The 25,775-nt window shown below is 36.2% G+C and overlaps 1 protein-coding gene across 6 annotated transcripts in view; it reads right to left on the reverse strand.

Moving 5' to 3' along the window:
• The window catches only part of hdac4 (histone deacetylase 4), a 254,039-nt gene that overhangs the window by 48,447 nt on the left and 179,817 nt on the right, over window positions 1-25,775 (reverse strand). For 3 of the 6 annotated variants that reach the window (XM_015359238.2, XM_015359239.2, XM_015359244.2), the window contains 7 exons: window positions 25,440-25,561; window positions 9,847-9,975; window positions 8,680-8,792; window positions 6,507-6,644; window positions 5,782-5,992; window positions 4,229-4,482; window positions 652-894 (listed from right to left, as the gene is read on the reverse strand). In XM_015359238.2, coding sequence (XP_015214724.1) covers window positions 652-894; window positions 4,229-4,482; window positions 5,782-5,992; window positions 6,507-6,644; window positions 8,680-8,792; window positions 9,847-9,975; window positions 25,440-25,561 — 1,210 coding nt within the window. The remainder of the gene's footprint in view (window positions 1-651; window positions 895-4,228; window positions 4,483-5,781; window positions 5,993-6,506; window positions 6,645-8,679; window positions 8,793-9,846; window positions 9,976-25,439; window positions 25,562-25,775) is intronic. The other 3 variants (XM_015359242.2, XM_015359241.2, XM_015359240.2) reach the window with 3 other exon arrangements.

Genomic DNA, 25,775 nt, shown 5'->3' on the forward strand with positions numbered 1-25,775 from the left:
TGTGTGGGTTATAAGCCATTCAGAAAAACTTGAAAAGTGCTTCTAAAACTTTTTTTTTTACTGCTCTTCATTTTAGCCAGTTACTGCAAGAAAATGCAGTGCTTATATAAATAAGAAGGCATCATATTAACAGAACAGGACGGCATGTCTCATTAAGCACAAGTTTCTATAGTTTTGTTCTTTTTTGGTATGTCTGTCATTCTATCATAATTGATGCTCACAGACACTAGACTTCTTTTAATTTCTTCTCCACTTGAAAGATGCTCTGGATTGTGACCTTTGTTTCTTGTGGTATTTTATTTGTTTCAATACACTGCCAAGACAAAAGTTAATCAACAGCTGGAGAACATGCAGATGGTTCTCAGTATATACAGTACTGTATATTGAATATCGGTAGTGCTTTATGTTGAAAACAGAGGCCAGAACCATCATTTTAGCCCTATTTCCTTGCACTGCTAGGGCCTTGAACATTATGTTTCCTTTTCCATTAAATTAGTTATCTGTTTTCTTGAATCAAGAACCTCACAAAATGCCCAGGACTGCTAAATTGTACACTTCCGTGGAAATTTTAAAATAGTGGCATTAACAACAAAAGAATGGTTGAACTAAATTGTTTTGAAACACAAGTGCCCCGCCAGTCCTTGTACCCACCTGCCTGAAGAGGAGCTCCTGCTCGGCCTGCCTCTTGCGATGCTCCAGCTCCTCCTGCTGCTGCTCCTCCTCCTCATTCTCCAGAGGCTCTTGCTTGACCCGTACTCCATGTGGCAAGCCATCCTTCACCTCGCTGGCCCCACACGCCTGGTCAGGCAGGGCCTGGTGCTCCCTCAGCTCCTCCTCTGTCTCCTCAGGGTGGCTCTCGTGCTGCCTACTTGGCTCACTCGGCTTTGTGATCATCTGAGCAAGGGTAGCGATGAAATGTTTTTCAAACACATTTTCTTTTTTCACTTCCCAAAAGACGTTAAACACAAAAGCAGCAGTACAGCTTCTTAAACATAGAGAAGGCCTGGAATAATGAAACATTTATGGCACTGGACGTTCAGCCTTTTGGGGGTCACAGCCTGCTCTTGATTTTTTTTCATTCCATTTCACATCTTAATTGCCTAGTAGGATTGAATATTTAGTTAGAACATCACATTACCTGTCCTAATAATGCATAAAAATGAAAATAAAAAAGTCCAGCCAGAGATGTCCATTCCTGGTTTATAATACACTGCATAGTAATACAGACATTTAAAAATATTTAAAACCCCCCCAAAAAAAGACTACCACCAGAAGGATTCAAGACTACACATGAACTGTTCTTCCAGGATCCACTGAGGACTCACCATAACGTGGCTAATCAGACTAAAGTGTGCAACACACTTAGAAGTCACATGTTTTATCAAAACTTCCATCTTCATGAAAATCCTAATATTTTGCCACACATTACATCTATTTAGCATGTCCTGACAAATACCTAAAGATAGCACTAATCTTGTAAATACTGTGAAGGAAATTATTAAGACATTATAAGGAAAAACTAATTTTTGCCTGCTTAACTTGAAGAAAGTTCTTGATTATCAAGCCAATTTTTAAAAGCTTTAAAACTACCATTTATAATGCAACAGTAGTTTATTTAAGGTACTTTATTTATTTGCACAGCAGCAGTTCTAGGATGAAATGTTTGTTGAGTAGTTACATTAATAACAATGCTGAGTGCCTATTGTATAATATTTCAACACCTACACCTACAGGTAGCACGGACCAAGGGTAAAGCTAATTTCTAATCTTAAACATTAGACAGCGGCATTGTAATTAAAAAGAGATAGGTGGCTCTATTTGTCTCACAATATACAGATGGTTCAAGGTGTATTCAGTGGTAGTTCAATGTGTACACTTCATTGCATTTGGCTCAAGAGCTCTTAGCAACTGGGCCAATGGAAGAAACGAAACGATAGTGAAATGATAGTGCTAGTAATACCTGTTACTGCTGTACCTGAAATTTAATGCATCATACCGTATGTTAGAGATGCACAGAGCACTTCAATGCTCCCTGAAGTGGCACAGCATACATTATATTAAAAGAAATAATGATTAAGCTTTCATCCTTTTAATGAAAGCTTACGTCTACACAATTTCTAAATAGTTTTCCAACTACAGTATGCAATTTTACACATTTTTAGACATTTATGAACTTTGCTTCTTAGAGGCACTCAGATGGAGCCACTTTTAGTAATACGGATGTGATGGGGAGGCTGCAGAGCAATATGGAATTGGACAGTAATGACTACAACGACATTCAAACCAGCAAAAATCCCTGAAACTGCTAGTAAATTACATATCCTTGGAAATATCTCTTGTAAATGTCATGCCATGTTCACATTATGCATTTAGAAAGCTCTTTCTAAGAGGACGAACTCTAAAAAAGATTATAATTCTTTCTAGAAAAAGGGGTCCACTTTGTGCTCTCATGCTCAAAATAATTCTGACCCTGCTACTGCCAGAGGTAGAAGAAAAAGGAGGGTATAAGATGCAAAAAATCTGTTTTGCATGTCACACGTAAATAGCTCCAAGAAAAACAGATAAAAATGCCAACAATGATCTCTTATGGCAGTATTAATATTCCTAAAATACACATATGTTCTCACTAGTGGGGTTTCATTTCTACAAAGCTTCATTCATGGGGGAAAAAGTCAGTTGATTTTAAGAGTCAGTATGCATGCCAGCTTCATCTGAGCTGAGGGAATTGTCTTTTAGAATCTACAAAACAAAATGTACATTTGTCAAATTATGAAGTGAAACAGTAATTGAGGACGAAATAACACAGAAAACAAAACAGCAAAGTATCCAAGTGACCCCCAAATTTCAAGCTGCTCTGCTCTAAGCACATTCTGAAATCACAGTGTACAGTACAGTCTCCACAGCAACGACTGCCTCACACCACATCAAATACGCACGCTTGAACAGAGTCCAGGCCTGGCAGTTGTTTCAGCCCATGGCAGCTGGCCAGAGGAACATCATTGACGTCAGAGCTCTCAGCAATTGCCTCATCCTTGTCCCCTTCCACAAACAAGCTTTTCTCTTTTCATTTTCTTTTTTTTCCCCTCATTTAAAGGAAACTCTTCCCATGGCACTTGAGCTCAGGGAGTTTAACTTGCACTTCTTGCGGATTACTTTATAAAGCTTCTCTACATTTTTTACATGGAAAAAAGCAACTAAAAAATGTTACTATAAACAAATGCATATACAGTATGAAGAGGAATCCCAGTTGGGAGTTGCAGCTCCTCTAACCATAAATAGTTGAAGTGATTTAATTATATTGAATATACGGTAGATGTCCACTACTGTACTACAGTATAATCAAAGAAATTACCAACCTAATTTATATACAGTAGCATACATACTGCAGTTCCTCTTCACTAAATCTGGATGATAATTCATCAGAGGAATAATTCTGCTGCAAAAAATATTAAGTATCTACATATACTGTGGACAGTACTTATAATTAATAACATACTTCCAATTTTATTTATTTTGCTTTAAGATGGCATATATAAATATGAAACCAAATTAAGCATTGCATGTCATTAAAATATTTAATATAGTTCTTTTTTTAAATAATACAAAAGTCAACTGAATGCTGCCATAACTATCTGGTTGTGTAATACTGTATGATGGGTAACTTCAACAACACATTTTAAAGTTATCATTTTTGACAAGTTATGCCCTGGGTAAATTATAACTCTGCCTAAACAACTGATGAAAGTTGTGTCTTTGCTTAGCTTACATGAACAAAATGACACAAAAAGCCTAGAAATTGATAAGTACATGTTTTTTTCAGAAATTGGCATAAAAACTGACTTAATGGTAGCCTGGCAAGGATGTCCTTGGTGTATTAACAAGACAGACAACATATTTTATTACTCAGAATTGTAAAACTCAAATAGAATGCGGACAGCCATACTCTTGAATATTTTTTTCTAATGATATTAATAATTAATAATCTTTCTGTCATGAAAGGGATTAAATACACTTTTATTAGTCTTTATCCTTAAGTCAGAGAGGGGAAGAACTGAATAAACATCAAACAAACCAAAATAAAATAATAAGATGAAGCCCCACCGTGCTAAATCCTGGCAACATTATGGTGTGATCAGATTATGGAAACTTATCCAGGGAAGAGACTCTCAAAAACACACGTCCCAAACGGAAGGTGCCCTTTCGTTGCCATGGCGACTGAAGGACCCACCTTGTTGATATGGAGTTGCTGCTGCTGGAACTGTTGTTTGTGTTTCTCCAGGAACTGCTGATGCTGCTGCTGGATTACGAGCTGCTGCAGGGCCTGGGCGTTCTGGGGCAGGGGGGCAGACTGTGTGCGGCCTAGAGGGCGGTGCTGCCTCAGCTTGTGGATGGTGGGTGACACCCTCTCGCCCCCAGCAGCTGAGGCCCCGACAAGTGACTGAGCGTGGAGGGGCAAGGCGCCCAGGCCTGAAACATACCAGTCTAGAGGTAATGTGACAGCAAGCAAGTGGGAGGAGAGCAACAAAACAGAAGCAGCAAAAGCAACCAGAGAGGAAAAAAAAGACAGAAAATGTAAAATAAAAATTCAGTGTTAGCATTAGGGTCTTTTCAGTATTATTCTGTCAAAACAGATTATTTAAAGACCTTTTAGGTGTGTAAACATCATATTACTGCTACTGGACCTGTAAAATCAGTGTGTAAAACAGGAAAATAGTGAAAATTTAAGGCCCCAAAACACCTAAAAATAATAAATCAATACATACTTAAAAATCATTACTGTGTTTTCATAATTGGTTGACTTATTCATTTTCACTCTAGTGTAATTCCATGTTCTGAAGAGGAGTTGTGAATGATTTATATTCGAGTGAGTCACTCTACAGACAGTTTCTGGCATGCCTTAAGAAGACAAGAGAGCTTTGGTTAATAACACAACCCTTCAGCCCTTAAACTGCATCTGAAAAACGTAGGTGTGCCCATCAAATAATATTTTGAAAACTGCATGTCTGAAGTTGGAAAAATATGTAAGGAAACTGTGATATGTAAAAAAAAGACAAACTTGACCGATATCAGGTAAGATCTGTTTTTTTTTGTTAGATGTCCAGTTGACTTTAATGTCTGCTGTGGTCTAGTGAAAAATATTTTTTAACTTTTCACTTAGGACAAACCTTGAGTTATGCTCCTTTCATAATCACTTGGTAAAGCATTTGGTCAGGGATTTGCTTGAATACAATTGACTTAGAAAAAAAAAACAGAGACATCATGGAAAAAGAGTTAAAGAGTTTTGATCTATCTGATTTACTTTAGATGCTTGATATCCCAAAAGGGTTCCCCCCTACATATGACATCAGCCAGGATTTATGCTTATGTAAGATTAAATCCTAGACATAAGCTTGAATATATATTCTTCCATTTCATCTGCTTTTTTAAATGGGGTTTGCATTCTTCCAATCTTTTTCCTGCAAATCCCTGATTCATATTTTAGTATCCCATAACATCTGCCACAGGAAAGACTGATAATGATTTGCTGACAACTGGAGATCTACAGAAAATAAACTATACATATATTCGTGCATGTGTATGTAGGTGCACTCAGTGAGACAACTGTATGCAAACACAGGTGCTTACCACTAAGGTCATAACTAAAGGACACTAGGAAAATGCTTGTAAATTTAGTTCTCTCGTGATTTGTAAACATCCACTGAGGAAAGCGCAGTGTCATGTTACTGCCTGATTTGTAACCTGTCTGACAAACCAAAAAACAAGGGACAGAATATTACTTACCAGTAACCAAGGGGTTCTGTGCTGCAGACTGCTCCAACAAAACCATGTGCTGTATAAGGGGGTTGTGTGTGGTGCCCCCATCCCTGTCTAGTGGAGAAGCGCTCAGGTATGATGGCAAATGCGCACTGGGGATGAAGGGAGTGGTTATAGGCAAGCCCTGCTGGAGAGCTGGAACGGCCAATCTGTCGCCTTCCTGCTGGCCAGTGGCCACCTATACAGACAAGAAGAAAAGCTTCAGAGTCAGTATAGTGAAAAGATATCTAAAAGGCAAGGTTTTCATAACCATAAAGACTATAAAATTTTATGACAACATCAATGGGTTGTACTTGGGACCCTAGCCCCCCACATCTAGGTACTGAAAACAATGAATTTGGATGAGGTTTTGACATTAAATTGTTTCTGAAACTTCTTGTCATAAAAGAAACATTTTAGATTTAAACTTTTTGTACTGAATCTGGAGTCACTATAGTTTGTTTTTTTTCCTGAGAAAAGTTTTCTTAACAAAAGCAGTAAAGTCTGAATCTAATCCAGTCAGAAACTTAGAAAACGCTGCCCCTGAGGAAGGTTAACCTTCCTTGCATGGGCGAAGAGATCTGACCATAAATTTATCAAATAAAGTAAACTATGGATGAGCATTAATTGTTCCAGTCAGCAGCTACATTAGAACTAACATTATTTGTATTCTGAGTATATGAGAATAAAATGCTACAGTATATGTTACTTACACTAGATGGCCCAGTGGCTGGCAATCCTAATGTGATATTGGGTAGAGAAGGTGATGTGTACAGAGACAGCTGATTCACTGATCCTTCCCGATTCACAAGTCTGTGAGCTAAGGATGGCTGGAGCAGAAGACCAAGAAGCTTAGAGACACAAGGGGATAACTGTACATGTAAGTGATTAGAAAACAAACATGTTCATTTGGCGATCCTAAGGGCTGGACAGGAGTCAGACAATTACTTTGATCCCTTGAAAGTAAAGTTCCCTGCTGTGTGGAGTACTAGAAAAGCTCTTAAACTACCGGGCTGCAAAAACAATTAACAACAATAATATTTGTACAGTATCAGTAGTATACAATGCAAATACCTTAACTACAGCTAAAAAGCTAAATAATTCATATGATGTCTGAAATGCTTTTTTTATTTCTCTTGTGAACCAAAAAACAGTTTTTGGTAACTACAATCATCCTAATTAAATGTACCTGTTATTCCTGTTTATATCAAAGATGCAGGTTAGTTTAAAACACTGCGGTTAAAACTATTATCAACGAAGCACCATGGAGGTCAGAAAGCAAGAGGATCTCTGATAGGGATCATTTACACTGAATACACCCTACACTCTAGCTCCTTTGATAGCTTGATGATTAACTAGTTAAAAAAATACAGAGTATAACTCAGGAGTGAGGTCAAGAACGTGTGTACTTAAATGTGCCTGCCTGCATTACAATTTCATTTTCTTAGGTGTAGATCAAAGTTGATATTGGTTGAACAGTACATAATGGTTGATGAGAAAAGGATACAGTGTTGTGAGACAAACCAGCAAGGGTGTTTATGTATCCAGTCTTTTATTACTAAATGTGAGCTGATAATTCACACTTCAATGTGCAAGAAATTCTCTTGCTCTTTTTATGGTTAACTTTTTTTTTTCTGAAGTGTTACTCAAATATGGATATTTTTTAAATTTTGCCTCAAGTGATTTCTAATCTTACAGAACGCAGAATAACAATCTGAAGACATTGTTTGAAAAACATTCATCTTTATTAAACTGCATTAAAAGTGTTTGCTGCAATAATTGTAGCGTTACACCGCTGCGCTATAAATTATTTATAAAGGAATATTCTCACAACAGTGACCTTTTTATATTATTATTTGTTGTATACAGTATATTGCTTCCTTCAAACAGAAAATGAGCAGGAAATGTCTCTCCCAAAACGGCCCCATCTGGGGCTGTTTAGCCAGATTGGGTATGGGACACATATAATGTCCAGTCCGGGATATAGCTGAGGTGCTCCTGTGCCACACTGGAAACACCCTCTAGTTAGACTTCAGCCAGACTACCTAACAAAACTGTAGCTATATCCCAGCAAGGCAGTGAGATCAGGCTACAACATGCAAAATGGTATTACACTGTACTTGTAGACGTGCTATATGAATGACTAAACAAATTAAAAATACTAAAAACATTATTTGGGACTTCTCTTTCGGTAAATGCCTCGGTGCATGCATTTGATAATGAATTTGATCAAGGTTCAGACATCCTTATTTCAAACTTAGGCTACGCCACTAGCAGAATGTTTCCAAGTAGGGGTGTACTGTAAAACTGATGGAGAGCTAACATGGGCTTCAGTTTGTCTAGGTATCCACAGTTTGTCAATCTACAGAGAGTTCCCTTAACCTGCTGGGTCTTGAGAACTGTTCACTAGTATTTCTAGTGAGAAATGTCTCAATGCTTTCTTTTCTGTATAATTCCCTTAGTTAAAATGACAGATGACTCCAACAGTGTCCTCTTTGGAGGAAATCAAATTCCTCCATCTCTCCTTTTCCACATGGTACAGGGGTCATAGGGCCAAGCAGAGTTATTGAAAAACCAGCAAGTACCCATTTGACGTGCAAGAGAAAAAATAGTAGCTGATCCTAAATTAAAAGAAACACCTTAAACAACCACCCTGAAGTACAATTTAATGTGCTGAAATAATATTGCCATTATTGCAATATTACACCAGCTCTTTTCAGTTTTGTCATGTTCACTCATGAGCAGATTAATACACCCACTACAGAGCTCAAAGCTTATTGAATCAGCACTGTGTCTGGTGATTATCAAGATCATTCACTATTCAGATCAAATCTGCTGCTTGGCTGTGGCTTTGTTTTCTTATCTATGATACTGGTGGATGGGTACCTCAGCTGGGCTGCTGGACACAGATCCCGCAATCCCATTCTCTGTAGTGATGTTGTTGGAGCTGTTATTAGGAGAGCTTGGTCCAGAACCAGGAGCACTGTTGCATGCAGATTCTACAAAAAACATGTTGAAGTGCAAATCTATCACAAACTGGAGAAGCAAATGTTGAATACTATGAATTTTGATATGCATAAGGGTAGCATCTCAAGAAATACTGCAATATAAGATAGGATCACTTTATTAGCCAAATGCAATTTATTGTATTAGGAATTTGTCTTTTCGCATACCCCAACTTGCTCTCCATGAGACACACGGACAGGGAGAGAAGCTTGGGGTCAGAGGGCAGCCACAGGCACAGATCCTTAGCCAGAGAGCCACTGCACCGCCCTAAAGAGCAGCTCCCTGTCAGGGAATCAAACCCCGATCTCCCGCGTGAGAGGTGAGGATATCACCACTATACTAACAAGGAAGACATATGTTTTATGGATCATGGAAATGTCGCTTCACCCACCCGTCTTCCACTTTTACATTCTAGATTTAGACAGTGACATGTTGAGAACGTCCACATTAATTAATAGTTTTATTGAGTTTTTTCAGTCATCTTTATGAGCACTTCCACAGCTTGTTACCATATCACGCTAATGAGATATGCTTAATGTGGAAAATGTAAAAGAAATAATCCAAGAAATATTTTTGGGAGAGAGGCAGAAGCCATCAAATCTGAACCATAATTGGACCCTCATCGCAAAAAGTCCAGCACTTGCATATTCCTAAAACTTTACAATAATAAGCAATTTAAATAATGTTTTCCCCAATATTTAATTCATGATTTACTGCACTCTGGAAACAGTTTTTGGCCAGCTTGATGGATTTCAAGCTTCAATTAACTTACAAGGGTCAGCTTTGTTCAAAGAACCCAGTTACTCAATAGCAATCATTTATGAACCAACACATTTCCTAGCATATTAATATGCATTAAACATCCATGCGTAGGTACATTCCACATTTACTATAATTGGTCTCACTTTATTGCAAATGGATATATTCAGGACTCATTTTTCAGAATGGCTCATTTATGCAAAACTTGCCTTAATTACACAAGCGATATGAATGTGAGCACATGAATTTAAATAAAGTACCAAGTACCAAATAGTTAAAGGCCTTTACCTGCAACATCCAGGGGACGCTTTTTTGCAGTGGTGACGGGGCCATCTTTTCTTCGTAACAGAGGACTGCTCCTCCTTTCGGTTACTTTCTGCTTTAGTCGGGATCGCAGCTTCAGGTTTGGTTCAGATGCTACAAGAAAAAAATACAAAGCAGAACATGCTCTACTATTATTTATTAAGAAACAACAACACACAAAACAGTTACATTAGCAAGTAACCAGGAAAAAAGTCATGGCATCGTAGAAAAAGCATAAGTTATAAACAAATAAACATCTGAACACAGTTATAATTTATCTCTGCTTCCCTAATTAAACCACTTTATATTAAACACTAAATTTCTTTATTAGCAGCTATTTGAACAGACAACTTCTTGTACGTGTATGCTTTTACGAATTAACATGTGTACTGCATACATTAAAATTGCAGACAATATACAGGGCTCCCAAGTAACTAAGCCAGTAAAGTTAAATGTCCCTGATGTACAGTATAGAACTTTGAGCCTGGGTAACGTCACAAGCCAATTGTGTCTGTGATTCTCGAACCTGTGCCACACAACTGTATAAGCACTATGAGTAGTAGAGATGGTATTAGTCAGCTTGGGTGCCTTCAGTTGCAGTAGCAATAGTGACTTCTGTAACTGAGCTGGAGTGAATCCAAAAGGCATTAACCCTCCTGACTGAAATAAGTGGTGGGGTCTTTTGCTGTGAGCCCCACATGTTAAATGAAAAATAGATTTATAGGTGGGCATGTCAGAAGCATGTCTACACATCTCATTCTTTCTGTTTTTATGTAGTGGAGTCATTGTTGGAACAGCATTGTTGAGGTCTTAAATCACACAGGGAGTTCAAATTGGGTTGCTATATATAAAGAATAACTGCTGAGAATATTCAGTATGTACTATATATTTCAAAGGAGTAGAAGTTACTTTTATAAGAAAAATAACAGGATTTAGTAAAATACAATCACATGAAAAAGAGACTCTTTGATGGCCCTTAACTTATTCTCCTTTTTAAAATGGTATATATTTCCCCTTTAGAATCTGTCCCTGGTGCTTCTTTTTAAGTTTTCAGGGATACAAAAGAAATACAACAGGATCACATGGTGTATATTCACAGGAAAGTCCAGAGTAAAAAGAAAGGAAAATATGCACACACAAAAACAGTCCTTATGTGTACCCATCTTTGCCAAACAGGAAAGAAAACGAACAGGTTCAAATAGCGAAAAAACAGCAAACTGCACAACTTGTTATTAAAATAACACACTGTTCATATGTTCAGGAAACAAACATGTTCCAAGCTAGCTTAGATGACTTTTAATAATAGCTCTCTTTCTTCAGAACTAAATGAGTTTAGATCTCATTCTGTTGAAAAACCAGAAATATGAATCCCTCTGTCAGAGCAGTGAAGTTCATTAAGTACTACATTACTCCCTAAATAGTTTCTAAAAAATCAATGTTTTATTGTATCACCTACTTCTGAAACTCCTGAATACGGGCTGTAATTATTCTACTGCAATCCTAAAATGTTGCCCTTGACAGTTTGCATGCTTTTCTGATAGTACTGAATATAAAGCAGCAGGGGAAATTGATATTTCCAGGATATGGTGAAAGAAAAGCTCAGGTGTGTGGTGTACCAGAGAAAATGCTTTAGGGATGACTGTAGAGTTCATAGTAACTCCTTTTGGTAGTTTTTAATGTTTATGGGAATAGCTTTTGTTCTTCTTGGTAAACTCTGTAACTCTGTAAACTTTTCCGAAAAAGGTTATTTAACAACATTGATTTCCTTGCCAGCATACCAGCATAGCATAGCATAGCCCCCCAGTACCTCACCATCAAAAAGAAACAACTTACAAAATAAATACAAAAAAATACAGGATGCCACACCTCATCTTGTATGGAAAAAACAAAAGTAACAGAAAATGACAAGCCCAATCAGATGAGTGGTGCTGGCCATTTTTTCTTTAGCAGTCACAAATACACTGGCAGTATTATTCTAGATGGAGAATGGCGCCATCGCCTCACTAGTCGACCAACTGATGCCTTGACCACAAATTGACCCCTACTTAGCACATCGCTTTCCGGACTGAAATACAGTACATGAATACCAAGCAAACACATCTTCATTAGCACATTACAACATGTACATGGTGAGGACACTGGGACTTTCTCTGCCATTAAGCGCACTCAATAGTTGTTTAGAAAAGAACTGATAGCGTTACGGTTACACTAAGCATCTACCCACTTCCACAATCATCCAAAATGTATGTAATTGTGCTGTATTGCTTTCTTCCAAATGGTCCACAATGATAAATTTGCCATATTAAAGCATTAGTGATAGTAAAATTCCCTCACAGACTTTCAAGAAAGTTTTTTTCAGACTGATTACAGGCAAACTGAGAACCTTATCTAGAACCACAGCTGAATGTGGAAAAGATGAACAATTTCCCCATAAATAAAAGGGATATCTGGTTAACCAGACAGTCCTTTTTTGTATTTTTATTATTTTATATCTAAATAAGAAATTCTCAACAATGGTTTCCAGCTGAAATGTTCATACCATAACATGACATCTAATTCTCTGGGGTTTATGTATTATCTCTTAAGCAAAAACCAACCAATTCTCTTCCATAGATACTGTGCAAAATCATGTTAACAAAGATAACTACAAGAAAACAGTATTATCTATATCTCCTTCTTTTGGATAGGGCACAGTTTTAAGAACATTTCAAATTTCTTATAAAGAAATTAAAAGTGCTCTGTATCTGACTGAAAATGAAAATGTTTTTCACCAGATTTTGTTTGATAGTTCAATATTCTACAAAAGTTCTTAAAAAGCTTTGACATGCAGTCACATGTGAACGTCAGATTACACCAATGATAATAGGTTCAAATGGGGTAAAAACTTGACAACAGTGATGCTGGTAACAAAACCTTTGGATACTCAACATTACCGAATGGTTATAGGGGATTCATAATGTCTGAAATGATTTTAATCACTTTCTACTCTTCTTTTTTAATGAGACACATTAACATTCTAAGGCCATATTAGTTGGCAAGCAAGTAGGTTTTTCAGTGTTGTGTTTAATTAATGGCTGTTGCAGCTCGTTCACTGACTCCTTGAACACAAAGCACTTGAACTTCTCGCCTCAGTGTCCCACTGTGACCCGGTCGGGACCCCGCTGGTAACACGATGGGATGTCTTGGCTGCATTTGAAACCCAGCAGTCTCGCTTCACTGCAAAATATACTACAAGTTTTATGTTTAAAGCACTACTGTCTTTCATACAGCATTGAAAGAGTAAGAGGCTGGGAAACAATGTCTGCCGACAGTGCTGGCTCACAACACACTTTAATTACACAATGCTTCCATTTGGCCACCACTGTTCTCAATAGCTGTTTCTTAATGGGATCAGAAATCAAGATGTCTCTTTTCGTTCTAAAGACATAACCAAGACTCCAATAAAAAGGAGCTACTTTTGTGTAATAATATTCTCTCCTCTTTCTAATTATAGGAAAAATGTCCTTCAGGCTGGCATCATGTTCAATTCAAGGCTTTTCCCTGGGCTGCATTACTTAAGGCTTTAACCAACGATAATGGTAATGTGATCACGCTACCTCATTATCTTAGTGTGGATAAAAGCAGTATAAAACCAAAGGGTCAGAAGACCTGAAAGGCGCTAAATTACTCCAGGGCTCACCTGAGGAAGCTGAGCAAGATATAATGGCTATGAAAATTCTTGTTACAAAAGCCAAATGCCTAAACAGCAACAAGACTGGTGACATAGTAAATAAGCCTTCAAGTCCTGGGGCAGTAGGAGTGCTCAAGTGACCTGTTAGAGGCTTAGATTTTAAGACCTTGAACATCGTGATTTATACCTATTTTAAACTTTAACTTACACATTTATTCCATTATAAGCAAAGACCTGTATAACCTCCAATACAACATCATGCCTCCTTGATATTTTATTTAAGTACAGTAATTGGTCACAGATGCACTTTTTTTCATACATGTTTTGTATATAAAGCAGTGCAATATAGTGATCTCACCTCTTTCCATACAAGCTCTCTCCAGCTCTTTCCATCTAAGCTTTTAACAGGTCACTAGAGCACTCCTACTGCCCCAGAGTTGAAGGCCTATTTAATATGTCACCACTCTTGTTGCTGTTTAGGCATTTGGGTTTTGTAACAAAACTTTTCATAGCCACTATAACACAGAACATACTACAAATACTGTATCTATCAGTTCTGACTGCAATCATGTAGATGTCTATGAAGCATAAGTTATTATTATCCTTTGGATGTCAATTAATACTTTAATGAGCTTAAGAGAAATATGTAACTCCCAAACAGTTAATTATGTATTCAATAATATATTGTTGCATGATTTTGCATTTAAAGTAAAAAGGCTTCTTTCTCAACCTTTTCAGATGATTGTTGTGATTGACATTTGTTTATTGGTCTACAGTCAAAGAACTATTCTGTGGTAGATATAAAGACGAGCGGCAGATTGCAAAGTGTTCAAAGTACAATGTCATGTTTGTCTGGCTTGTTGAAAAAATATATCTTTATTGGTATCTGTAGCTATTTGTTTGGAGGAAAATTCGACAATCACAGTCCTGTCATTCTGTTGATCTATTATTGATCTAAGTATTCAGAGCCTTCCTGTGGTGTACCATTTTGTGAATTTACAAAACAGTGCACACATTTTCTAAACTAGTTAATTTATTCAAATCTTGCAAACTCAGACTGAAGACTTATAAGAGTAAGATAAATTACAGCAAATATCAGCAAAACCTAAAGCGAAGCTTTGCTTGAAATTCACTACTTGACCATGGGGCCTTACAGAGATACTGTGCAGTATGTGGATTTGTTCTGAAATCATGTGAACCACCATTATTGCACACAGACAAGTAATTGTGTGGATTGTTGAGACAGTGCTTTGCACCCAAATTAAGCTTTGCAGAAGCAAAGGGTTTGAATACTTATGCAATCATGACTTTTTCATTTTTCTTTCATATTAATTATCCCTTAATTTTGATTTTTACTTTGATTGTGTGGAACAGGTTGTGTATATGAAAAGCATTTTATTGCTATTTCAAAGCGTTTTGATTGCAGGATTTAAAGAGAAAGCATCTGAAAAGTGTGCAAGGGTCTGATTACTTTTGCAAGGCACTGTAGTGTATACATTCTGTATACAGTATATACACAAAGAATGAATGAAATACATTATCTGTATAGTCTCAGAACAAATTATGCTACTCCTAAGAACTGAATTTCTTAAATATTTTTCTTGCCCCTAATGCAAAAAAAGAACCTTGAAAGTATTAACATTGAACAGATTATTCAAGGATAAAACAACTATTAACATTACACTATAGATTAGAAAGAGCTTTTAAAAATAATTATAAAAAAAGAAACCTCTCAAGCTAATGAAGTACTGTAGCATTTCAGAGATTAAGCATGATTTGAATACCACTAAAAAAATATGGTACAATGTAAAAAAAAGGAAAAAATCCATAAAAACAAATAGTAAATGCAAATGCACTTTTTACTGTGACCACCCAATTAAAGACTGAAGTGCATAAATTACAAATGAGAATACTTCACTATTGAAAGAACTACAAATCTCTTTCTATTTCAGGGGAGAAATTTATCAACCACAAGATTCATGCTTTTTTTATTGAAAATAAGCAGAATTCAATTAAAACATATTGAAAATTATGCCCCAGACAATAGTTTTACTGTCCACAGGACAGTACCGAAATTGAAAAACAGGGACATCATAAAAAATTTACAGAGCAAAAAGAACATAAAACAAAGAACAGTTTTAAACTACTGTAAATAAAAAATAAATTTATTTTAGTAGCGTAAATTTTATAATGAGCAGCAAAAAAGTTTATCACTTAAAACTGCTAGAAAAAATATCCAAATTATGATTAGGAATTAACGGAAAAGAGAGGCAGTCTACTGTGAAAAACATAGGCTGCTAGCTGTTGGAAAAAATACAAACTGTACATCTGTGATGAATGCTTTACACCACGTTGCAGATGCTGTCTTGTGGGATTCTGTCCCTATAAACACAATTTTTTTTAAAGGATTTTATTGAAAAAATAAAACATGACACACAGGTAAATTCATTATTCATTACATGTTATCAGGATGAAACAATTGGGCACTTACAGTCCACAGAAAGTCAAAGGCTGGACACACAAGCAATAAGAGATGTTTTGCACCAGGCTGTGGATGAACTCCATGTGTAATGATTGATGGCAAGCTGAATGTACGATACTATATTGATAAAGTCCTGGGACCTCACTTACTGCCCTTCCTGTGGTCTCATCCTGACATGACAACTTTATACATCCTCATGCAGCTAGTATAATCAATGATGAATGTTGAGTTGGGATGATGTGCAGTCTTTGGTGCTATGAGACCCGTGATCTTAGATTCTATGGGAGCAATGAGAAGGAATCCCACAAGGCAACACCATAATACAGCACAGATGCATAGTTTGTATTGCTTCCAAAGATGTTTATACACGCCACTAATCCTTTGACTACCACAGTAAACCTTCAATTAATCAACCCTTTGTTACTATTTTCTGAAGTTTCTTTTGATTCTTAGTATATATATGCAAATGTATGGGAATTTCACTTATTTACATGGTTAGACTACTGAAAGCATAGAAACAGATTCTTACACTTCTGAGGAAACAGTAATTACTATGAGAAGATTTCTACTGAGGACTCTTGTACTGTGAGAATATTACATTGATTCTAACATTTTATATTAGCAGCATACTGCTTATGCAAGTCATGACCTTCCCTAGATGTAAGTTAAGAAGACTATTATTAAATTTTCTCCCATTTTTTAGGCAACTGACAGTTATGAAATATTAACAGCTAAAAGCTGTAAAATAAAATGTGAGATGACACATGAAACTAATCATTCACAAGCTATTTAACAATCATTTATTGCATTTAACACAGGTAAGTGAAATGAAGTTCAGATACTTGCTTCTAAAAGTGTCTGTAGAGCTGTAGAAATACAGTTTGCTCAACTTACATTCCATTTTCTTTGTATTTTTTCCAAATAAAAACACAATTTCTGACATGGTGATCAAATCTGAATTGTTTGCCTTCTAGATTTATGGTGTAGTACAGCATGCTCAGACACTTTGTAGATTCCAGTCTACTGTACAGTATGTTGTCAAACAATTGCCTTATTTACTTAGAAATCAGAACTCAAATATACTCTTATTAGGCTCTACTAATAACAATGGTAACAAACAAGGAACAGCACAGACCAAAGAGAGTAAAGTATGTCAAACTCATGTCGTAATAATTTTTTTTAACCTTTTTGCACTTCATAAAGCCTCACAAACTCAAATTTTCATATCTGCACACTTAACACTATTCTCACCATAACACAGGCCATTATTAACTAGAATTACTGTGAAAATGCAAATTCCAGGCTAATTCTCTTAATTATGTTAATAGCTGTACTGCATTATCATTTCCAGATTTGTCTTTCAGCTCCCAGTGAAAATTGACATGCCCTTGCTAATATCTATGATAAGGCTATTATACTGGGGCCTAGCTCATAAGGGGCAAAAATGGTATGCATTACAGAGTACAGCCTTATCTTCTGTTAATGTGTACGTAACAATGATACAGAAATATGACAGTAACACATTCTTCTGACATATTAACCACACAAAGCTCATGTGAATTAAATTCTAGATTTGATACACTTCACATTAATGAAACAAACCATGCACCTAAAGCTTAAAAACATCTCTCAAGTGAGTTTTACTGTTTTAGACATTTTCCTCTATTGAGCATTCATGGGCTCATAATCACAATGTGTGAAATAACAGGCTAAAAGATCAACATGCTTTCTACACTGAGAGAAATCAAAATCTGTCCCCAGTGTTTGACACAAAGACCTTTCTGTTCCAACCCTTTCACAGTAGTGAGATGACCTAATTTACCTAATTCAGGCCAGTGTGGCCATTCCCTTTGCCACTCAAACTCAATTCTTCCTCAGTGCCGGCTGAGAAAACTGGGCCTGGCTGTGGTAACCCTCTTTGGCAAGTTCTTGTGGGAGGGTATGAGCAATAGCTTGTGGTGTGGGGGTGGCATACAAAGGTCACCACTTCAAGTGACCAGTCTACAAGGTACAGTGACATACTGTAGTTACCTGTAGTTCTCAACCACCTCTTACCTTCTTGTTCTTAACCATTAAAATTAACAGAGCATTTAACTATGTTATGACTTTATACAATAAAAAACAAAGCATGGTTAATTATTGGAATAAATGCTATGCATAAAGTTTGAGACCAGGATGATAATGAATACCGTTCAAGAAAGTTCTATGAACTGCTAGTGAAAGATGGACTTACACTCAAGATAATACTTTGAGAGTGTAATGTGAGTAGCTGATGATATACAATATTGTAGAAAAACAGCAAAAGTCTCAGTCATAGTAGCTATAATAACAGACTTCAACTTTTGGAAAATGGAAATAGCATAAATGAAATAAGTACTTTTAAGCTGGTTTGCATTTCATTGGCTTTTCTGTGTGGGATAAAAGAACTTGGTGGTAGCTTTATTTTACCTAAGAAGGTCTGGCTGTTCATTAAAGAGAATATTTACTTTGAAGTTTCAAGGGGTGATATTGTGGATAGGTTTATGAATCAAAGGATGCAATTTCATTTAAAACTTCACAAATCACCAATGTGTGCACATGATACAAGGCATTATATTGGCTGCATATGTTTAGAGGTGTCTCTAACAAAGTCAACAGCATTTAATGTTGCTATTAATGTTGATTAATTTTAAGGAGCTTAAACTCATGATACATATTTCTACTGTATATGGACCCATCGGCACAATAAAAACCTAATTCTGTGCCAATTAAGACAGATCCCAGATGGAATTGCATAGTGTATTAACTGCTTGTACTTTTTCTTGATTGGCTTATCTTCTAACTTCCTTCGACTCAAAAAGCTGAGACAAATCTCCCAATGGTTTCAGATCTATCTCTGTGTTTAACACTTGGCCGTAGAAATCCTGATTCATTATTCTCCAACTGTTCTTCAAACAATCTGGCATAGTCTGGATGCAGCAATTCCAAGTTTGGAATCAAAAGAGAATAAGACTTGATTTCACTATTCTGATGTTCATTTTTTCTTACATTCATCCCCCACCATGTGCGAACAATGTTCTGTGAAGAAGTCCCTGGGGTTAATCTCACCCCATGTTTCAATGTCCGGCAGCCCTGGTCTACAAAAGCAACTGCTATCAAATAGGACGAATCAAATCTGACAATGTTTTTTCATGCTGGCATTAACATTTCATATAAAGGTAAAACTGGTTTTAACTTAACAATTTTGAGTTAAAATTTTGTTTTAGGACTCAATTAATCAGTTAGAGTATGTTATAAATTGGACAAAAATCAGACGTGATTAACATATATAATTCAGCGTCATATTACCTAACCACCACAATCATTTACTGTACTTCATCACTTCTCCACTTCTCCAGGAAGAATGATCTGTAAACAGTAGGGACAGAGAGTGGTATGGCTTTTTTTCTGCCTGAAAGATCAGATTTTTTTAAAATTTTGTACTATGTATCCTACTCTATTATTGAAAGATATCAGTACCAGTCTCTAGAAAACCTTCTCTTGAAGGTTTAGATATCAATATCTCCTTCCTCACCTACGCTCATTAATTCAGGTTAATGTGACTGACTGTGGGTACATGCATAAGAAGTGGGATTTCTTCATAGGGCTGTTGGGCCGACTCTCCATGACAGAGTGAAAGTCACTATTCTGGATTGAGAAACATCAGTTCAGGTGGTACAGGCACTTAAGAAGTTAGAATTAGATCTCAAAGAGGTTTCTGTTGGAGCTCCATAGGTACATCCCACTGGCTAACCCGAGACATGCAGGAGAGACTATGTCTTAGCTGACCTCTCGGGGTTTTAGGGGATCTAGAATCTGTTGAAAAGGAAAAAGATGTGTTGTCCTCCCTATTCAATATCCAATTTCTATAAGCTCTCACCAGGACAAAGAGTTGAAAAGGGCTGGGTGGAAGGAAATTTTAAAGAAAACTATTTACTTTTATTGCTGCATGTTCCTTCTAAACTGCAATTATGTGGATATGCTGTACTGTAGATTATTTTTTCCATCTTCACTATTAAACAACAACTTACTTGTTGAGGAAAATCATAGTATATTCAAAATAGCTTAAAATTGATTAAAAAAATGATACTGTGGTATTACACTAAACAGTTACGGCACTGAACAGTGCCATTCAATAGATATTGTTTTAAAGTGAGAGCATACTCTTTTCCATTATCTGCTCTGGTGACACAACTGATATTCACATTAATAAACTCATTGTACTGTATATTCAGCTTTGTTCTACAGGGATGAGTAACAAAAATACAAAATGTCAGAGAGCAGAATAAAAGAATAAACAGAATGATTCTACAGTTCTTCCTGGATCCAAGAAGTCCAAATAGCAGGCTTAAATGGGTAAAGTATGATAAAACAGTATGTACTATATTTTGTAATGTCAAAGTTAGCCTCAATATAATACTATTCAAGTTATATTTGAGAACACTTTTATGACCTAACTGCTAAAAGAGGGGATGGCAAAGAATTAAGCATGCTAGACTGTTTTCTGAAAGAAAGTATTCCACAAAGCCATGAAATGTGAATGATTTTCAACTGCCCAGAAGTCATATTAGATTAATACGCTGCAAGAGTTACTACAAAGTTATTTATATTGCTTTATTGTGTGTTAAAATGTTCTTATCCTTAAGTGAATAATTATACTGTACTGATTCTCTTTTGTGGTTTACTGCTTTCCAAATATTTATTTTACTAAAAAAAATATTTAATATGGTTATTTAAAACACCAAATATTTCTCCCTTAATCGTACCAATGTAGAGGATTTTATGTATTTGCAATGGTTTCATGTTATTTTACTGAGAATTTCTCATGCTTTCTTTGGACAACCATCTGCAGGCTGTGCATACTTGGTTCTGTGGTAACTAAATTTGTTTTCTGAAAGGCTGACATTAAAATGGTTTTGTAGATTTTTGTACATAATTTCTATATAAATACTAGCTGCAGTCTGGTTTGATGGTGCATATACCAGAAAATTAACTTTCAGTGCACTTAACAATGATCAGAAGTAGATTATGTACTAAATGTAGCACCATTTCTGCAGTTGATGTTGCTGGTGATAACCCTTCTTGCATTTTTCTCTTTTACATATCATGTGGATTTTATGAGATTGCACATTTGTTTAAGATACTTTTCTAAATATCCATTACCTTTTTTTAACAAGTGCAGTTAGGGTTAGACAAATCTTCACTTGAGGAACATTCCATGTTGCTAGTTTGCTATCCTAACAACCTTTGTCAACCCAGATATTTTTGCAGGTATAGTAACATAACATGAAAGACTACATGATTTGAGTATATTACTGTCAGGACATACAATATAATACACCTTTGAAAGTAACATAAGCTTGAAACTACTTTTTATGACTCTCAATATGGACGCGATTAAGTTAAACTTTTAAACATAAAAATAATCTAAAACATCCAAAACACAATAGTCAATTTTTAGGATAGCCCCACTATAGACAGTACACCTTATCTATGAACAGTGATATAAACTGATACCACAGTTAGCTGAAGTTAAATTAAATTGAAATTTAAGACCCATGCATCCATACAAATTCCTAAATATTCTATTAATAAGAAGAACCTTTTACACAGGCTACAGGTTTCTGTAGTGTCATGTACTACATGTATAGTATTGACCTAAAAGAAATTCAAAGGAGCTACTAAAGCAAAGAGTTTCAGAGTGATCCATTTTTTCACGTTTCTGCAGAAACTAAAAAAGTGACTCCTGAGACAGAAACACTTACCAGTCCTGTACTGTAATTGTTCCCTGCTTTAGACCAGCTTTATTGAGTAGTTCACTGAAGGCGATGGAGGTGGGGAAGTGCACATTCTGACAGCGTAATTCTAAGATGATTTATGATAAACTCTCCTAATTCTGCCCAAATGAATCTAAGGTGATTTTGCACAAGAATATTGTTGAAGCACTGACCTCTCTTCAATTACAGTCCTTCTTTTGATATTTATTCTCATAAGATTTAGATGGGAAATTTATGCTAATTAAAGGGCAACAGGATTCATTGCTTCTGGAGATTTCCTTTAAAGATTGGCCACGCTGCTAGGCACAGACCAGATGTCCTCCTTGCTTGACCCAGACTTAAGTCAACGTATGCACTGTTTTGCAACAATTAAAGAGCTTGTTACTGTAAGTATTTTTAAAATGATTCCTAGGGGGTTAAATGGAAGAAAGGTCCTTTCACTGTCATTTTTTTATTTCAGAGGCCAGGGTTAACATCTGAAAAGGATTTAAGCATCTTGTACGTCTAAATGAATCTATAATGGAAATCGCATGTTCTGTATGAAAAACTTTGGACAACTGTGTAAACAGCCTGATGGGTTGTCCTCATAACACACCATGGATGCTCAATCCTTATGCCGGCGTCATACTACACCATTTTTCCTAGGATTTTCAGTTGTAGCCTATATTTACATAATCATAAGAAAATCACAGCGAGTTGTAGAGAGTCGCAGCGCGTGCCTGTTACCATCAGTTGTGTAGTGTGACACCTCCAGTGACTCAGTCAAAGTGCTCTTAACAGCCCCTACAACTCTCTGCGACTCGCTACGATAAAATCAAACTGGTTTGATTTTCTCGTAGTGAGTCGCAAGTCGCAGGGGTGGGCTCTTGTGTCTATGACCGTCACAGCCAATGAGCGCTCATCCGAAGTACAATGCATACAATACCCACAAACAGTGAAGAACAACGTAGCTGCAAGGAAAGAAGGAAAAAGAGTGTTTTGGACTGTGCAATTGGAGGAGAGGCTGGTCGAACTTCAGAGCCAGCAAATGTTCAATGTTAGTTGTTTGTCGTTTGCTTACTTTCATGCGGTGCTCCTCCTTTTATTCCAGTATACTCCACGTTGATTGGCTGCCAAAATGAGGCAACCTCACGGTACTTTCACGGATTTGGAACCATAATGAAAAGTCGGGAGGAAATTGTGTAATTAGTCACCCCCTGCGATTCCTAGTCATATAATTTGACACCCTCTAGGACAGAAAAGGCAGAGAGATTCAGCAACTGCAGTCGTTAAATTTGACATGCTCTCCAACTAGAAGTCATGTTGAGTCATGTAGTGATGCCGGCTTAACTTTCAGATGGTTTGGACAAAGCTTTTCTGTTCTTATGGCATGTTTAATGTACTTATAGTGACAGCCCGATACATAGAAGACACAAAAAATTAAAAATTACAGTTTCGACCAATGTCTTGAGTTAGAACACAAAAAAGCTTTACTCAAGGATTTTTTTCTAAAATATCACTTTATTATAGTTTTATAATAAAGGAATTATATTATAGAATTATATATATTAAAGGAAAAAATAACTACATGTACTGTATAGATAATGCATACTTTTATTTAGTATAGGAATTAATGTTAATGCATTAGTTTGACCTTATTGTACCAACATTATTATATTTATACTTAATGCTAATTTTCTTAATTGTAAGTTGCCCAGTAACAGGTGTCTGTTAAGCAACTACATAATACATTTTTCTTGTTGGTTGCTGATGTAATTGCAAAATTCAAGGGAATAAAGTTCATAAGAATCAATAACCCAAAAAGTTGTAGAAAGGTTACTTCTGCCTACATGTCAAACATTTCCTAAATATCTGATAGGAATATTCCAGAATGTTTTACAAGTGATGCAAACTGTATCAAGAGCAAAAATGTTATGCATAAAATTGTATGTCATACTGTCGATGACCAAGATGTCAGTGTGGAAATGCCTGCTTGAATGTTGCAGACCTTGCAAAGTAATATTCGACTATTTCTACATTAATATTAGATTTTCACTTTTTTAAAGAAAGGGGTTAATAAAAAACAATGTAAATAATCAGCCTATGACCCATTTTTTGTCCTTTTCTTTGAACATTTTTACTCACTGTTTGTCTTTAATTAACTCAACACTAGCTCCCATGCTGACGCAGCACCTGAAGCAATCTCAAACTTTTTTTTTTTAATTTGCTGGAAGCCCAAAAGAGACTTTGGCAGGTTTTTCTGAGGGATAGGTTACTGTAGGGCAGAGTCTTAAAGAATTTCTGCTGTGTAAAAACAATGTGAGCAATTTCCCCACAGGCCAAAAATACAGGAAAACAGGCTGTGAAATTGGGATGTCCAACACGCAATTACTGAGGTATTATTTGAAAACCTTTCCACTTGTATTTTCTAAATTACTCCTGTTTTGAAAAAAGGGAATGTATACATTCTTTTTTTATTATTTCTTCCTTCTTTGCTCAAAGCAAAATTATGCTATTTTAATTAAGGTCTCTGTAAATAACATGTTGCACAAGCCTTATGAAACTGGCCAAGACTTGTATGCCAAAGATGATGTCATAAAAGAATAAATAAGAAAAAACAAACATGTTTTTCTAGGAAATGATTTACATATCAAGAAATCAAAATCTGGCAGTACTTAAAGACTTCATGTTACAACTGGAGATTTCCCCGTTTTAATTTTAGCTCAAAGCCCACAAATCTATTTAAGAGTTTGAAAGTGCTTGTAAGCTAAATTCCTTTCGATTTGATGTAAATTATTTTGAGGTCCCTGAACACCCCGCACAAATAAATGTGCTACAGTGCCTGGTTTCAGAGGCCTTTACATCTGGGAAGACTAACACAGAAACATGTCTTGAAAGTTATAAAAAATAAAAGTGAGAAAGAATCTCAAGGTGCCTACTTCTTATAAAAAATAGTGTTTCCAGATCTCTGGGTCAGCTGTCTCTGCTGTGGTTAACATCAGCATGAGAATGACTTCACTGAAGGAAATGGAATGGAAAACAAACCCTAATCCTTTAGTATTTATCAGGAACACAATCATTTTTTAAAGAATAAGCACTTTTAAATTTCACCTATTTTTACAATTTTCACAAGTCCCATGGTACATTTTGCTGGTGTGCTCTTTCCAACCTGTGCATAATGCACAGAACTGCAATGTTTTATACTGATACCCTTCCAGTAATCCAGCTATAAGTACTGTATAATGTTGTATGTCCAAGGTATTGCATTTCTAAAATATTGCTCATTGCTTGTTTTAATCAGAGCTTGACCAGATGGGGTGTCAGGCAGACTGGCACTACTTCCCATTGATTCAGTGCAGAAAAACTGTATACTACATGATTTAAAAAAAGCTTTATCAGAGGTTTCTACTGATGCTTTGATCAAGATAAATGTATTGCAGTGCTGACAAATCACTTGTTTTTACTGTACTCGACTTAACAAAGATGGCTATCATGAACTAAACTTAAAAAAAGGTATTTAATGTTTTGGCATCCGAGTGGGGACTGTAGCCAATGTTTACAGTATATAATGTACAAAAATTTAGTTATTGCAACATAAAGTTATGGAAGGTATACAAATGTAGGTAAATTAGAAGGGGTGTTACCACGTTACCTGTTTTTCGAAGTGGGAAGTCATCTTTGGGATCATACATTCCCAAAACCGGGTGATTGTAAGTGGCTGAAATCCCGGTCTGAGGCGGAGAACTCTGGTCCAAAGAGCTGTGCTGTGTTTTCCTACACCGAAAACCCACAAAAAGACACTGCTTTAACATACTACTGCCGGCACACACAGATCATGCAAAACCAGTGGTCAAAAGTTTAATGTTTTTACAGTACTGGGGAAATAGATAGTACCACCCTATAAAATAACTAGCTCATTAAACTAAGCTAAGTAAGCTGGCTAATGTCAATGCACCTGGTTTTTGTTATTTCTTTTGAGGTTTTAAGG

The sequence above is a fragment of the Lepisosteus oculatus genome, chromosome 12 (genome assembly GCF_040954835.1).
Source record: "Lepisosteus oculatus isolate fLepOcu1 chromosome 12, fLepOcu1.hap2, whole genome shotgun sequence".
NCBI lineage: Eukaryota > Metazoa > Chordata > Actinopteri > Semionotiformes > Lepisosteidae > Lepisosteus > Lepisosteus oculatus.